The sequence below is a fragment of the Pseudopipra pipra genome, chromosome 12 (genome assembly GCF_036250125.1).
Source record: "Pseudopipra pipra isolate bDixPip1 chromosome 12, bDixPip1.hap1, whole genome shotgun sequence".
Taxonomy (NCBI): domain Eukaryota; kingdom Metazoa; phylum Chordata; class Aves; order Passeriformes; family Pipridae; genus Pseudopipra; species Pseudopipra pipra.
The window spans coordinates 6,195,408-6,210,327 of record NC_087560.1 but is presented as its reverse complement, the minus strand read 5'-3'; the positions used below and the strand labels follow the sequence as shown (position 1 = coordinate 6,210,327).

General features: G+C 42.3%; 2 protein-coding genes across 2 annotated transcripts; both read left to right on the top strand.

The window, feature by feature from the left end:
- The first annotated feature begins 238 nt into the window (after window positions 1–238).
- LOC135420822 (olfactory receptor 12D1-like) lies at window positions 239–6,611 on the top strand. Its single transcript, XM_064668700.1, has one exon. The coding sequence runs from the start codon at window positions 3,323–3,325 to the stop codon at window positions 4,262–4,264; it is 942 nt and encodes a 313-aa protein (XP_064524770.1). The 5' UTR covers window positions 239–3,322; the 3' UTR covers window positions 4,265–6,611.
- Window positions 6,612–8,768: 2,157 nt separating this feature from the next.
- On the top strand, window positions 8,769–13,950 carry LOC135420818 (olfactory receptor 5AP2-like). Its single transcript, XM_064668698.1, has 3 exons — window positions 8,769–10,887; window positions 11,409–11,640; window positions 12,562–13,950. Exon 3 carries the CDS (start codon window positions 12,899–12,901, stop codon window positions 13,841–13,843), a length of 945 nt encoding a protein of 314 aa, XP_064524768.1. The 5' UTR covers window positions 8,769–10,887; window positions 11,409–11,640; window positions 12,562–12,898; the 3' UTR covers window positions 13,844–13,950.
- The last annotated feature ends 970 nt before the right edge of the window (window positions 13,951–14,920 follow it).

Here is a 14,920-nt window from a genome sequence, read left to right as displayed (position 1 = left end):
CCTCAGCACACACAGAGCAATCACACCATCCCACTGTCTCCCTTCTGCCTGTCTCTTGCAGTGATGCTGCTGCTGCTGCTGCTGCTGCTGCTGCCGCCTTAGGACATGCTGGGAATGGCACCTCTCCCAATCCACCTTCACATATGTGCCAGCTGGGCTTGTACTGTGCAAGTGGAGGGGCATTTCTGTGACTATACCTGTGGTAGGGTAAGCACAGGCAAACACCCACCCAGCTGCTCTCTCCTCCTCCCACTTCAGTGGTCGAGGGGCAGAGAAAAAAGCATCTCCATGTCAGAGTAAACACTGCAGGCAGGGCAAGGGTATGACTGGGTAGAAAGCAACTTTGCAGAAAAGACAGCTTTTGGTTTTCATCATCCTTGTCCCTTCCTAGCAGATCATTTTACATATTCCCAGAGTAGCACAGTGGTAAGATGTGACACAGAACATGAGAAATTTGGGTTAGATACTTTTTCACCTGTAGGATATTAAGACTTGGAACAGGCTGCCCAGAGAATTTGCCAAAACATCCTTGAAATTTTTAAAAACTTTACTGGACAAGACCTTTTCCAGTTGGACTGCTTTGAGAAGAGGAAGGACCAGAGATTGTAAAACTTTCTTCCAAACTACATTATTCTGTGTTTCTACAAAGTTACCTGGAATGTGATGGGTTTTCAAACCTACACTCAGGCTGAAGCTGAGCTGCCAGGAGCTGTATAGAGGAAATGGTAAAGCCACCTTCCTAGAAAGAGGAATTCCTGTGGGATATGCACACTGACCTCTGAACTACTTGGACTAGAATTGAACATGTTGCAATTGTAAACAATTGTGGAAATTTTCCCACAGGATTGAAAATGATGATTAAGATGCAAGTTTGGGATGGTCTTGTCTTCAAAGAGACCAGAAATGCTTCCTTATTTGTGATATGCCAATACAGATAATACATCAGAAATCTTAACACATCAGAATCTATGGAACACATACTAGGAGTCACAAATTCCAATATTTGAAAGAAATTTAAGGAGCGTTGCCTAAACACTGCTTCAGTTCAGCTGAGGTTGTATGACTCATGCCTCTATTTCCAAAAGAATTTTGAGCCATAAACTCTGTGCACCAAGATGGAGATATTTTGGAGGATGCATAGTGGGGGATTGGCTTAGTGGTTTGTTTTGGGGGATATTTTTGTTATTAGTTAGTCTCTGCAGAATTCTTTGTGTTTTGCAGGTGGCTCATCTGGGCATTATGTTTAGACAACACTTTGTTCAGTGCTCTGCAGCTCACCATTGATTCACAGATCTCAGGAGACTGATGAAAGCAATTTAATTCCCATATGATGGTGTTGATATTTTGCCCATTTGGGCATGATAAGAAGACTTTTTTTCACCCTCCAAGTAGGTCATAAGAGACTTCTGGTAGAGTTTGCAAAGCTGCCTCCTGTATCCTGCCTGAATAAATACCAGCCCCCAGGAACTTGTGGCAGTCCTTTGCAGTATTGACCTCTTAGCCACAAGTGTGCCAAGTAGATATGGAAGGAAAAAGGAGTACAGAAATTCTCTGTCTTTTAGCTCCATGAAGAGTCATTTTGCCCTTAGCTTTGCTTTCTGTCTCACTCTCAGAGAAAATTGTATTGTGGGTATTGATGCGAGGTTTGTGCACAATTACCTCTTTTTTAAAACGTGTAATTTTTGTACTTGGAAAAATAGCCAGCTTCAACAGGCAAAGTCTTTTCTTTGCACTTGTATTTAGGCAAGAGTCTGAAAGCTAGAATTTCATCTATACCTCTTCAAAAGCAGGTGACTGACTAAAATTTTGGTAAGTCTGTAATATTATCAAATCTACTGTTTCCAAGAGAGCTTGTTCAAGCAGCAGACTAAAAGCATTTTCAGGGCAGTATGATCAGATTTTTAGAGTGGACACATACGTACATAAACTATCTTTAAGCTACATACTGATGTTCTTTTACTAAGAAATAAATTTAGAAGTTTTCTATTTGCTTACTGTTTTCACGCTGAAATAATAAACTGAAGAAGTGTGAGAAAGAGTGACTGGACTGGAGATATATGATACTGATTTTCAAAAATCATTTATTTTTCAATAAAAGCATATAGTACAAAGGAACAAAGATGATGGAATGTATCTATATGTGTTTTAATCTATTCACAGGAAATATTTTGGAGTTGTTTTTGCATTAGTTGTATTCATCAATGTTAATCATCACTGCATTGAATGTACTGAGAAAACTATCTGCCTTGTAGAATTTGCATCTATACTGCAAGATGGAAAACTCTGTGCCTACCTGCACAGAGTAAAAATGATCTCAAGACTTTGTTCTTTATCAAATTTGGTTAGAATTTATACATAGTGACAAACAAACTTACCTGAAACAGAAAAAAAAAGTGAAAGTGAGTGTTTACTCATTGTCATTTAAAAGACCTGGACCTGGTTGATGGTCGCATTTTCATTTTAGAGGTCTTTTTCAGCCTTAATGATTCCATGACATTGTCTCAGTGGGATGAGTGAATTTGTCTGGAACTTGCACCAGCTATTCTGGCTCCTGCAAATTGTCTTGCTCCATCACAGTGTTGTAGAAGATGAGGTGCTGTTTTTTGTCCTATTCATCCACTGCTGCTCAAAAAAAGATGCCTTTTATGCAAAATATACAGTCCATTATCAAAACCAATTTGCGATTGCCTGCTGGGGCATCCTCTTCCTTTATTCTCAGCAACATACAGAAGAAATGATGATGATTGTATGATACCTTGGAGCACCTCCTGCTAGCTGCTGATGGAAAAAAAGTGTAAATGGTGCAATTTTTAAGATCAAAGAGCTGTCTGGAAGAGATGGCAACCGTTAGAAACGTGTAAGTTTAAACTGGTTTAATGAAATCTAAGCACAACAGTAAATAGAAAGAAAACATCAGGAGTAATGTTATGAGTTAGAAGCTCAGTTGATGAGATAAAAAGATGTAGCAGGAAGTTACAGCTAAGCAGAACTGAAATATGGATGTGGCTGAAGGTGAAGAAGCAGCAATATTTTACACCTTACATATTCAGCTATTATGCATAGCTGGACATTTCTGGTTTAGTATTTTTCCTTCTGCAATATTTTACCCTGTTCTAGACAGAAAGTTCAAGACTGCAAAAGCCTTTATCCATGTTAATTTCTTGAGTTCCCATGTAGGTTTTGTGTTTGATTACATATGTTATGTTTTGCTCTCTTCTACACTTGTTTGTATTAAAATAGCAGAGATACAAACGAGTTATGTAATACTGTTACCCCTCGCAACTGTAAAGACATTTTGCCTTTGCTTCTTACTGTTCTAGCAATGCTGAACCAAACAGGGGTCAGTGAATTCCTCCTTTTGGGTCTCACCAGTATCCAGGGGCTGCAGCACTTTTTCTTCACCTCCTTTCTGCTGCTCTACTCGGCCACTCTTCTGGGAAACAGCATCATTGTGATCGTGGTGATATCTGAGCCCCGGCTCCACACACCAATGTACTTCTTCCTGGGGAACCTGTCCTGCCTGGATATGTTCCTCTCCACAGTCACTGTTCCGAAGATGTTGACTGGCTTCCTCTTCGGGCACCAGCCCATCTCTTTTGGGGGGTGCTTGGCCCAGCTGCACTTCTTCCACTTCCTGGGCAGCACAGAGGCTGTGCTCCTGGCCGGGATGGCCTACGACCGATACGTGGCCATTTGCAACCCTCTGCACTATGCCCTGGTCATGAGCCCACGGACTTGTCTGCTGCTGGCTGTGGCCAGCTGGTCCACTGGGTTTGTACATGCTGTGGTGCACTCAGTCATGACCTCTCAGCTGAGTTTCTGTGGCCACAACCAAATTCAGCACTTCTTCTGTGACATCAAGCCACTGCTGAATTTGGCTTGCAGTAGGACCAGACTCAACATGACACTCCTCAATGTTGTTACCACATCTATTGTTTTAGGGCCCTTCACTCTCGTCGTCCCTTCCTACCTCTATATTATCTCCTTCCTCTTCTATAAAGTCCAGTCCCAGGAAGGAAGATGGAAACTCTTCTCCACCTGTGCCTCCCATCTCACTGTTGTAGTACTGTTTTATATTCCAGTGCTCCTCAATTACACACCACCCTCCTCAGGAAACTCCACTCAAATGGATGTGCAAGTGACTCTCATATACAGTGCTGTCACTCCAGCTCTGAACCCCTTAATCTACACACTTAGGAACCAGGAGGTGAAAACTGCCCTGAAAAAAACCTTACGGAGAAAAGTCTTTCCTGGAGGAAAGTGACTGAAACAAGGAGAAGACTCAGAATATGGCTGCTCCACCTCTCTTATTTACAAGGAGAAAGGTAAAAAGGACACCACACTGCAAGAGACTGTAAAACTACTGATTATCTCATGCGGTTTGACACATTTAGAAGTTAATTGTGTAGATCTACATCAGGAGAGATATTCCTAGCTTGTGAGTAGCTAAAAGTTAGGTCAGGGAAGTCTTCTTCTAAGGAATATTCAAGGATAATTTCTGTGACTTTACTTGTAGCCAGTTTCTACAGACAATCTTAGTGACAATTACTCCTTAGGAGAGCATGGAGTCCTTCCTTCTGAGGCACAACCACCTCTGAAGTAACAAGCTGGGAATTTCAGAAATCAGCAATACTACTGTTTGTTGCTTCTCCTTGATATGGTTTTCTCTCAAAGGAAAAGAAAGGGAAGAAACTACACTCAGCCCATTGGATTCTCCTCCCACTTCAGAAAAGTGAAGGAAGATCATAGGCAAGAAAAAATAATCCAGCCTTCCTGGAAATAGCATGAAAATACAATTTTTTGTTTAATTTTGCTGCAAGATCACAAAAGTTCCCCTTTGTGGGCTAGAGAATGCAGCAGATTAATGACCATAAGTGATTATCTACTCTATCCACCTGCCTCTCTTCGTGGTTCTTGACAAGTCAGGTCATTGGCTAGTTTCATTTTGGGTTATGGTTAGCTGCTGTCATTCATCCTGAAGCAAAATGTTTTAGCTTGTTCATATCCTCTTAATGTCTTAAAATTAAAGTTTTATTTTAAATGTATATATTGATCTATTTCTAAATGAAAAGTTGTTGTTTGGAAATTAAAAATACACAATTCTGGTAAAAAAACCCTTTTTCCCCCTGAATTTTAATCCTTTAATTTGGTTGCCAAGGTTGCTTTTCTAAAGATGACTGAAATCAAGCAAATATTCCCCATATTCCCCATGCATCTATTATTATATTTTTCATTTTTTGGAAAAAAGTAGAGCCCATGTGTGCATGAGTTGTGTTCTTATTACTTTAGCTATCTCACTATTCACAATACTTTCTTTCTCTACTAATAAAAATTCTTATTTCCCTGCCTATCTACCTATCAAATATTTTTTACATCAGCCTGATAATTGTCTTACCAAATATTTGTCTGTTTAATTCTTGGATGAGCACCATCACTGACCCCCACCTTTGCTCTCTCATGTTATGATGCTCATATCTATGCATCGATTTGAGTGTCTTCTCATCATGTGCCTGCCTCTGGCAACACAGCCTGCATTGGTTATGTTGGTTTGTGGTCGTGAAAGAGTTTGAAAGTGTTCATCTTCAAAGTGTTAGAAAATGCTATTTGGTTTTTTTGAAAATTTTATCTGTGTCACGGTTTTTGGTACAGTTTTACCTGAGCGTGCAGGTAGTTTCACAAGTGCAGCACCTGTGGCAATTGGAGCTGTCACTAGATTTGCAATGCAGTGTTGTTTCTGAGGATGGTGAGAGGGACGATTTTATCATGGACATCTTTGTGACTCCTGAAGGAAACAGCCAAAGACACAGATTCCACAAGTTGCTTAACCACAAAGATAACTTTGCTTGGTTTTGTTTGACAGCATCAACCTCCATTGGAGAATGATGCTTACTAGGTTCATTTGGAGTATATTAATTGACATCATGTCTTGAATAAGAAACAAGAAATCCTCTGTTGCATCATTAAAAGTTGAAGTGGAGCAAACCTTTCTCAAAGACTGTTTCTCCTATTAGCCACCTGATGACTGTAACAGAGAATTAGCAGTAAGAAAAAGTTTGTTCCAGCGTACTTGATCTACCAAGCCCTTGGGTAAAAATTACACAGGGTGAAGGATGGTGAACTTTATTGTAGTTTTAATGGGGCCTGTGAGGTTATTAGTGATGGAACAACTGAAGTAGCTCTCCCAAGAGGCAGGAGCAGAAAATCACAGCATGGTTACAGGAAAATAAAGGAACAAATGCTTTCACCAAGCAGCTCCTTTGATGTGTCCTGTCACAGAAAGGGGCCAAGTGCTGGCCCACACCGAGACCTTTTCAGGCCTCATGTGCCTCAGACTTCCCTCTGGTCAGTGTGGGACTTGCAGAGGAGACATCCAGGCTCTCAGGATGCCTGGGCAGAGGTGTATGAGCCTGGCCCACACATCACTGCTGTCCCAGCCTTGGTGCCCCCCTGCCCTGTGGTCCCGGGCTCAAGCACTGCTGCTCTGTCCTGATACACAACTCTCGCCTTTCATGGCACCCTCTGGCCCAGCCTGAAGACCCCTGGCAGTCCAGTCTCACAGAGATGGTGCCCAGCTTCTCCACAGAGTCCCTCCTGCCCCAGACCAGATCCCCACCCCACCAGATCCCCCTGCTTCAGTGGTGCCTCACAAACTGCCCCCGCAACCCGTATGCACTCCCTGCAGACCATTCCCCACGCTCTCCAGAGATGTATGGGAGCTCTTGAGCCATGAAGAACATTTTATCTCTAGTGGTCACATCTTAAAGGTCCCAGTTGTCCCAGCCCTACCTCCAGCTCCGTTCAGTGGGTGCCCAAGCTCCCACTCTCAGTGTCACAACCCTCTTCTCAATCCCAAGGCCTTGAACAATTCCCTGAAATACTGTCCCCTCCAGCATCCCCCAGCTCTGCAATACCCATCCAGCTCACCTACTGCCCTCATTGAGCAGCCATCACTTTTCTAAAGTGTCCCCAGTGGGATGTTCCACGGAACCAATTCCATCAAAGGGTCCTTGATTTCATGTGTCTGAGATCAAGGTATGAGTGAGTGTGCTGAAGAGAGTCTTAACAGCAAAATGCACACGTACTCGTGAAGTGCAAATTGAAAACCTGCAGTTCTTCTGACACTGTCTACAAATAGACAGAAATGTCTGCCTGTGATAGGTTTGGGTCTGGTTTCACAACCCTTAGGGATTTCACAGCTTCTGAGACTGGAACAAGTGAAATCCAGTCTATCTCACAAAAAAATAAACCCAAAGAAATTGCTTGATATGCCTAATCAGAGAGGAGAAGAGAGTATTTCCAGTTAGACTAAGTTATCATCGCCTCATCTGCAGATACTAAAGATATCGTAGATAAATCAGAATGTGAAGATGGTTCAGTGAAGACATCTCAGTCCAGTTTTAAATCTCTGGTGTTTCACGGGTATTTGTCAAGTGCCCAACTCTACAACTATCCTTGGATTATAGCTATTGTTATTGGATTAAGTCCTCATAAAGAGCAACATTGTTGTTTTCGGTTGTTAAAGAAGCAGCCAAACACACACACACACACACAAACAAACAAAAGACCTAGAGTTCACAAAAATTGACCATGCTAACCCTGGAACTGTATCTTGGGAATTCACCGAGGAGAGCTGTGGTCATCTGCAGGGATTTATCAATCCGTGATCCACCAGAACATGACAGGTATCAGGTACCTGGATACCCTCCAGGAACACCCCTCCCTTGACTCCCAGCTTGCCTTGAGGACTCTGCGCTTAATTAGCGAATGCTTAAGGCCCATCCGATAAGACATTGTTTTCTTCAATCGTCTGACTCACACACTCTTTGCAACTCCTTTGGAGCCAGATTCTTTGTGAAACAGGTCTGTAACTGATACCCTCATCCTGGCTGTCAAGGCTTTACTTGCTGCTAAATCCTCACCATCCCATCTAGCACACATCCCTCTGCATTTTCTAAAACATTTCAGCGGCATCAGTTACATTTCTTTTTATCCCCTATGTTTTTTAGTTTACTTATTTAGGAAGTTCCACAATGCTTACATTTCAGAAGCAAACAGCTGTCTTTTCCCTCCCAATTACAAAAATGTTCTTCAGTTGAAAATTTCAAATTTCCATCAGATCTATTCAAGAGTTTCCTGTTTCATTGTTTCTATAATTTCTTTCTTAAGTTAAATAGGAGTATCAATTCAGGTTGTATGGGAGTTAAGATCTGCAATAAACATTTTGGTTAAAAAATCTCTGATTTTTCTGCTTATTTATACCCTCATTTGTACCTTCATTTTATCTCTGTTGTCAGAGGAAAGCTTTTCAGAAAAGAGAGAAATAAATATGTTGTAGGATAGTAAGTTCTGTCCAAAATCCAAATTGTATCCTCCCAGGTTAAAGCTTCACTAGAAAAATGCCAATCTTCTGGCATCTATAATTATTCCCAAAACACATATGAATGAATGGGTAGGAGCAGAAGGAATGAGACTATATGGCAATGTACAGAATATACTGGAGTACATGGGAGAAATTTTAGCAAACACAGTGAGGACACTCTTAGAGCAGATGATTTCAAATGTTACTTAGAGATGAGCTGATTCACACTGAAGAAATGACAATGTCTTCCTTTTGGTTGTAAAGGGATGTCCAGGCATATCCACACCGTAGAATGCCACAAAAGTGCCCTTCCACCCCAGCTGTCTGCTGACATTTGTATAAGGTTGCCTCTTTAGATCAAGCTGCAGTGGCTCCTGTGCCTGATTCGTGAGATCAGCTTTGCCCCTTATGTTCTCTGCAGTGAATAACAGCAGTCCCAAAGATCCCTGCACCCCTACTGAGTATGATCAGATTAGGAGCAGCTAACATAAAATCATAGAATCACAGAATCACAGACTGGTTTGGGTTGGGAGGGACCTTAAAGACCATCTTGTTCCACCACCCTGCCATGGACAGAGACAGCTTTCACTAGACCAGGTTGCTCCAAGCTCCATCCAACCTGGCCTTGAACACTTTTAGGGACAGGGCAGCCACAGCTTCCCTGTGCCAGGGCCTCACTACCCTCACAGCCAAGAATTCCTTCCCAATATCCCATCTAACCCTTCCCTCTGGTAGTGGGAAGCCATTCCCTCTCATCCTGTCTCTCCAGACCCTTGTTCAAAGTCCCTCTCCAGCTCTCTTGGAGCCCCTTTAGGCCCTGGAAGGGGCTCTAAGATCATGTGATAGATCCACATTTTTTGCAAAATTCAAAGAAATAGGGTCTGCAAACAAAAACTGCTACTGCAGGTGATACCATGTTCTGAATTTCAACATCCACCATCTACCCTTGCAAAGTGAATAAGAAGCCATCTGTGCCAGCTTCCATGTCTCCCATTATCCTTCCAAAGATGGCCCACTTTATCCTCTGTCTTCCTTTTATTACCAACATAGAGGTTGTAGCCAGGTGGGGGTTGGTCTCTTCTCCCAGGCAACCAGCAGTAGGACAAAAGAGCACGGTCTTAAGCTGTGCCAGGGGAGGTTTTGGTTGGATATGAGGAAGAAACTATTTACAGAGGGAGTAATCGGACATTGGAATGGTCTGCCCAGGGAGGTGGTGGATTCACCATCCCTGGAGGTTTTCAAGATGAGACTGGATATGGCACTCAGTGCCATGGTCTGGTAACCATGGAGGTGTTGGATCAAGGGTTGGACTGGTTGATCTCTGAGGTCTTTTCCAACCTGGCTGGTTCTATGATTCTATAATTCTATTCTATGATACAGTAGAACTGACACAGTGGCTACTTGGTGAGAAACCAGGGGTATCCCGTGGGAAAGTCAACAGGCAGATTTTGTATTTTTGAGACAGATCTATTCCATCTCATGTCAGCAATCAAGACGGATGACATTCAGCCTCTGCAGCTCCGTAGGGGCCCAAGTCACTGTGGCAGAAATTGGTCTTTCAGACTGTTTTGTCTACACTCCCCTCTAGCGGTGTTTGCGTAATACAACATCCCCTCATAATTTTGGAGGGACTTAATTTTTTCATGTGATCTTTGAATTTTCCCTTGTTCTTATGACATTTTTTCTTTTCGAGGTTCACCAAGCAGATGCAGAGTTGTGCTTTGCCAAGAGATCAAGCTGTTTCTGCCCAGCCTTGAAGCCTGAACACCGACTAACAAATTTCAATGGACCCGACCTTATAAATGCCAGCTGGGAGGCTGCGGTACAAAATCAGGACCTGGAACAATCATCTCACTTATTTGTGATACCACAGCTAGGAGGAAGAAGCCCTGTGGAGAAAGAAGATGGAGCAGCATCTCCAGAGGACACCTGAATTAGCCTCACAGGCATCTGCCTGGCACTGAATCCAGGCCCTCGTCAGGTTTAGATGTCAACACAGCAGTGCTGACTTGGTAACAATGATGATCACCATAGTAATCTCTAGCTCAATCATCGTTCTATCTATCCACATAATTCCATTCAGGCCCAAAAAGTGATCAAAGTGTAGGCTAAAAAAGAGCTAATTCCAACCAGAGTGTACAGGGAAAGAATGGTTATTTATGTTATTTATGAGGCTGATGACAACAACCTCTCCAAGGCTTTTGTTTGCTTGATTATCCCCTGGGGTGTTTCACTGGTCTCAGCTCTGAAAAGGATTTTAAGGAGTGAAGGGGTAGAAGGAACAGTCCCTATCTGATAGAATGGAAGAGCTGGTATATTCAGTTGGCTAAATAAAAAAAAAAGGAAAATCTGAAAATTATTGAGGGGACAACACACACGACATGTTTTTGCAAACACAGAGCTCTAATCTTCTTCTTTTTCCCCTTGTTCCCAAGAAAATCAAGGTCTTCATGAAAATAAAGCTGTATACAAAAACCTCAAGAAGTCAAAGAGCTTTTACTTGGATTTCAATGTTCCTGTGGCTTCAGGTAAGAAATAGTGCTGAAGGTTTTGTTGACTGACACAGAAACAGGCCACACTTCCAGCATTTTCAGTGGTCAGATGTTAGAAAACTAACTAAAAATTTGGGGGTTGAATGCATGAGAGTTTAAGGGAAATTTTAAAATTAGTTCTGTGGAAAGAAGTGTGCAAGTCTTGCAAAGTTACGCTATTGTATGAGGGCAGAGGGGCAGAATTCCCCATTCCCCTGCTGCCCACTCAGTGGGATCAGCCCAGGACATGGAGGGTTTCTGGGTTCCAGCACACATGGCCAGGGCATGTCCATGAGCTTCTCGTCAGCCAGCACCCCCAGGTCCTTCTACCCCGGGCTGTTCTCCATCCATTTCCCCTCAGCCTGTGTTTGTGCTGGGATTGCCCCTGCCCAGAACCCTCTGGATGATATCTCTTCCCTCCAGTGTGTCAAACACACCATTGACTGACTGATCTGTAGCTCCCTGGGTCTTCTTTGCTTCTGCTTTTAAATGTGAGGGTTATGTTTCCTCTTTTCCAGGCAGTGGGAACTTCACTGGAAACTTCACTGGATTGCTACAACCTGTCAAATGTGGCTTAGACACTTGTTTCCCACAAGATGCATGGATGTGTCTCATCATCTCCCATGGAGTTGTGCACCTTCAGCCCCCTTGGATGGTCCTGTACCTGATCCTCTCCTCATTTTCCCACTCCTGCCTTTGCCTCCTGTGACTCAGGCAGTGTGGATGGAGCACTTGCTGGTGAAGATCAAGGTAAAAAAGCCGTGGAGTACCTCATTCTTCTCCAAGTCCCACATAACCAGATCTCTTTCTTTCCAGAGATGACCCACATTTTATCCCCAACATATATATAGAAGCTTTTTTTGTTGCTCTTGGTGTCCTTGGCCAGGTTTAACTTTTTTCAAGGCTTTAGCTCTCCTAACTTGATCTCTGCCTGCTCAGACTCTTTCTCTATATTCCTCTGAGGCTACCTGTCCTTGCATCCACCCTCTGTTGTCTCCCTGTACCAGTTTACCCTTAACCACAGTATTGTGGCTAGTTTGAGCACTGATTTTTTTTTTAGGAAAATCCAGAAAAAATTCTTCAAAGCCCCAGGATTTTTGGAAAATCAGATTTGTAAGGGAATCTAGAGAATGACACAGGAGAGGAAAATAAAAAAGAGTGCTATGACAAGCAGTAGGATTTATCTGAACTGTATTTTTCTGATTAAGCACCTGGCTACTGAAGTCTCTCTGATTTCTCAGTGACAAGAAATCGGTCCTTTCAAAAGATTACTTACTCTGTCTTTTTTAGGTGAATTAAACTCCTTAAATTTGTTCTACCTCTTGACAAGAATGAAGGATGAGACAATTGCAAAGTGCTTTTGTTTGTGAGTGTTTCAGGGTTTTTTTTTGACAGGGTAAACATATGTGGAGGATGATATACATGTCCTTCATACTTCTTTTCATTGAAGGAAGTTGAATTGTTTTTCAAATAAGATTTGAAATGTGTTTGAAATGCCAAATTTTAATTGTTCTTCAAATAAGAAAAATGTCTGCACAAGAAGTCATGCTACATACCTATAAATAGTGAATATATAATATACATCAATGACGTCAATATTTACTAACAATGCAAATACAGCTATGTCACTGCTGGAGCAATCTGACCAAATATTTATTTTCTTCACAACAGAAATGAATATGGCAAAACTTGTGACAGCATCTGATAAAAGAACTTGATTTTTAATTTGCTTGCACAGACTGGAGACATGCTAGAAAGCACCCTTGTGCCAGAGAAGAAACATGGACATCAGTTCAGCTGCAGGTACTCCTCTTAGTACGTGGAGTAATAATTAATGTGACTCTGAGTGTGAGAAATCTTTTTGTAAAAATTACTTGACAGGTCTGGTGATGCAAAGACTTTTTTAGTCTTGGCTTCTCTATTCTGTGAGGAAATTTTCATTATTTTCCTGACTGTAGAGGTCTTCATTGCTGGTAGCATTTCCTGACTTAACACTAGAAAAAAAGTTATGGCAAATCAAGAGTGGAAAAATGGAACAGTTGTTACAGAGTTCATCCTCCTAGATTTTGGGAATGGCCCTGAACTGGATGGTTTTCTCTTCCTGATGTTTCTGTCGATCTACTTGGTGACCATAACTGGGAACACGTGCGTCGTCGTGCTGGCGGTGGTTAACCAGCACCTCCACACCCCAATGTACTTCTTCCTGGGCAATTTGGCCTGCTTGGAAATCTGCTACAGCTCCAATATCTTGCCAAGGATGTTGCTCAGCTACGCAGGTGGAGACAGGCGCATTTCAGTCAGGGGGTGTTTCACACAGTACTATTTCTTCGGCTGCCTGGCAGGTGCAGAGTGTTACCTGCTGGCCGCGATGTCCTACGACCGGTACCTGGCGGTGTGTGAGCCCCTGCACTACCCATCCCGCATGGACACCAAGCTCTGCCTCCGCCTGGGCGCTGCGTCCTGGGTCAGTGGCTTTCTGTCCAATTCCATACTGACGTTCCTGATCTCAAATTTGGATTTCTGTGGGCCGAATGAAATCGACCACTTCTTCTGCGACTCCTTCCCGGTGATGAAACTCTCCTGCAGCGACACGCGGGTGGTGGGATTTGTCACTTCTGTCGTGGCAGGTGTGTGCTCGCTGCCTCCATTCCTGTTGACCTTCTCATCCTATCTCTACATCATTGCCACAGTCGTGAGAATTCCTTCTGCCACTGGAAGGAAAAAGGCCTTTTCCACTTGCTCCTCACATCTGATTGTGGTGATTCTTTTTTACTGGTCAATAGTAGTTGTCTACATACTCCCTTTTCACGATACCCACATATTGCCAAACAAAGTCTTCTCTGCTTTTTACACCATTCTCACCCCCTTGGTCAACCCCCTCATCTACAGTCTGAGAAACAAAGAAATAAAGAAAGCTCTGCAGAAGCATATGAGAAAATTGCTGGCTTTCTGAAGGCTGCTTTCTGTAACAAAAAATAAGGGGTAATGATCCTTAATGAGTTACAGACACAATTACATTGCGTGTGAATGTAGTTAGTGTGAATAAAGCATGGAAATATGTAGGTGTATCTCTTAAAAAAATATAACCAGAGGAACAAAATGGGTAAATAATCTTGCTATCACTGGGGGGGTGGTCTGGGGAGAGATAAAGAATATGCGGTGTGCACTGTAAAGTAAGCAAAATAAATCTATGAATGTCATTATATACATATTATTGGATTTGATATCTCCTTACCACTCTGCTTGCTTGCTTGCTTTTTCCTCACTACAGCTGAAACTCAGTTCAGAATAAGTTGAAACACAATTTATAGCAAATAGACCAAAAAATAGAAGATCCCAGACGGGCTTTGTCTCTGTTATTGAAAACTGGGAAATAAACTCTCCAACCAGTTTGTTGGGTTAGGAAGCCAACATTCCTTTATTCCACACACTGGGTGCATGGGGAATCCCTCCACCCAAAATGCACACACAGCAACCAAAGAGACCAATTTATAGCCATGAAACTAATACATACTCACTACATTCCTATTACATATTAATTACATTCTTGAATACATGCATATATGATAATTATTTCTGTAGACTTATTTAGATATGAGCAGGGGTCTTTTGAGGGTCTTTGGTGGTCTTTGGGGGAACATCCCATTCCCCAAATTTCCCTTTTATTGTTCCAGATCTCCTAATGAGTATCTCAGATATGTGGTCAGGTCATGATGCACTTCTCTTACCATTCTTTGCTCTGGCACTCTTTATTCTCAAAACTAAGACATATAAGACTAGTATATATTAGTTAATTAATTAATTAATTATAAGACGTAAGACTAGTGCATATTAATCACTGATACAGGTAAATAAGGGAGCATTATCTGGGATAAGACTATTAGTCACAGATGTAGGGGGTTAACACAAAGCCACATTAATCTCTGGTATTCGTACCAGGCACTATGTGGTAACCATGGCAAACACTCTTGTGCTAAAAGTTAAAAGAATTTTCCAACATCTTCCCCCGCTGCTGCGTAGAACCCTTTTT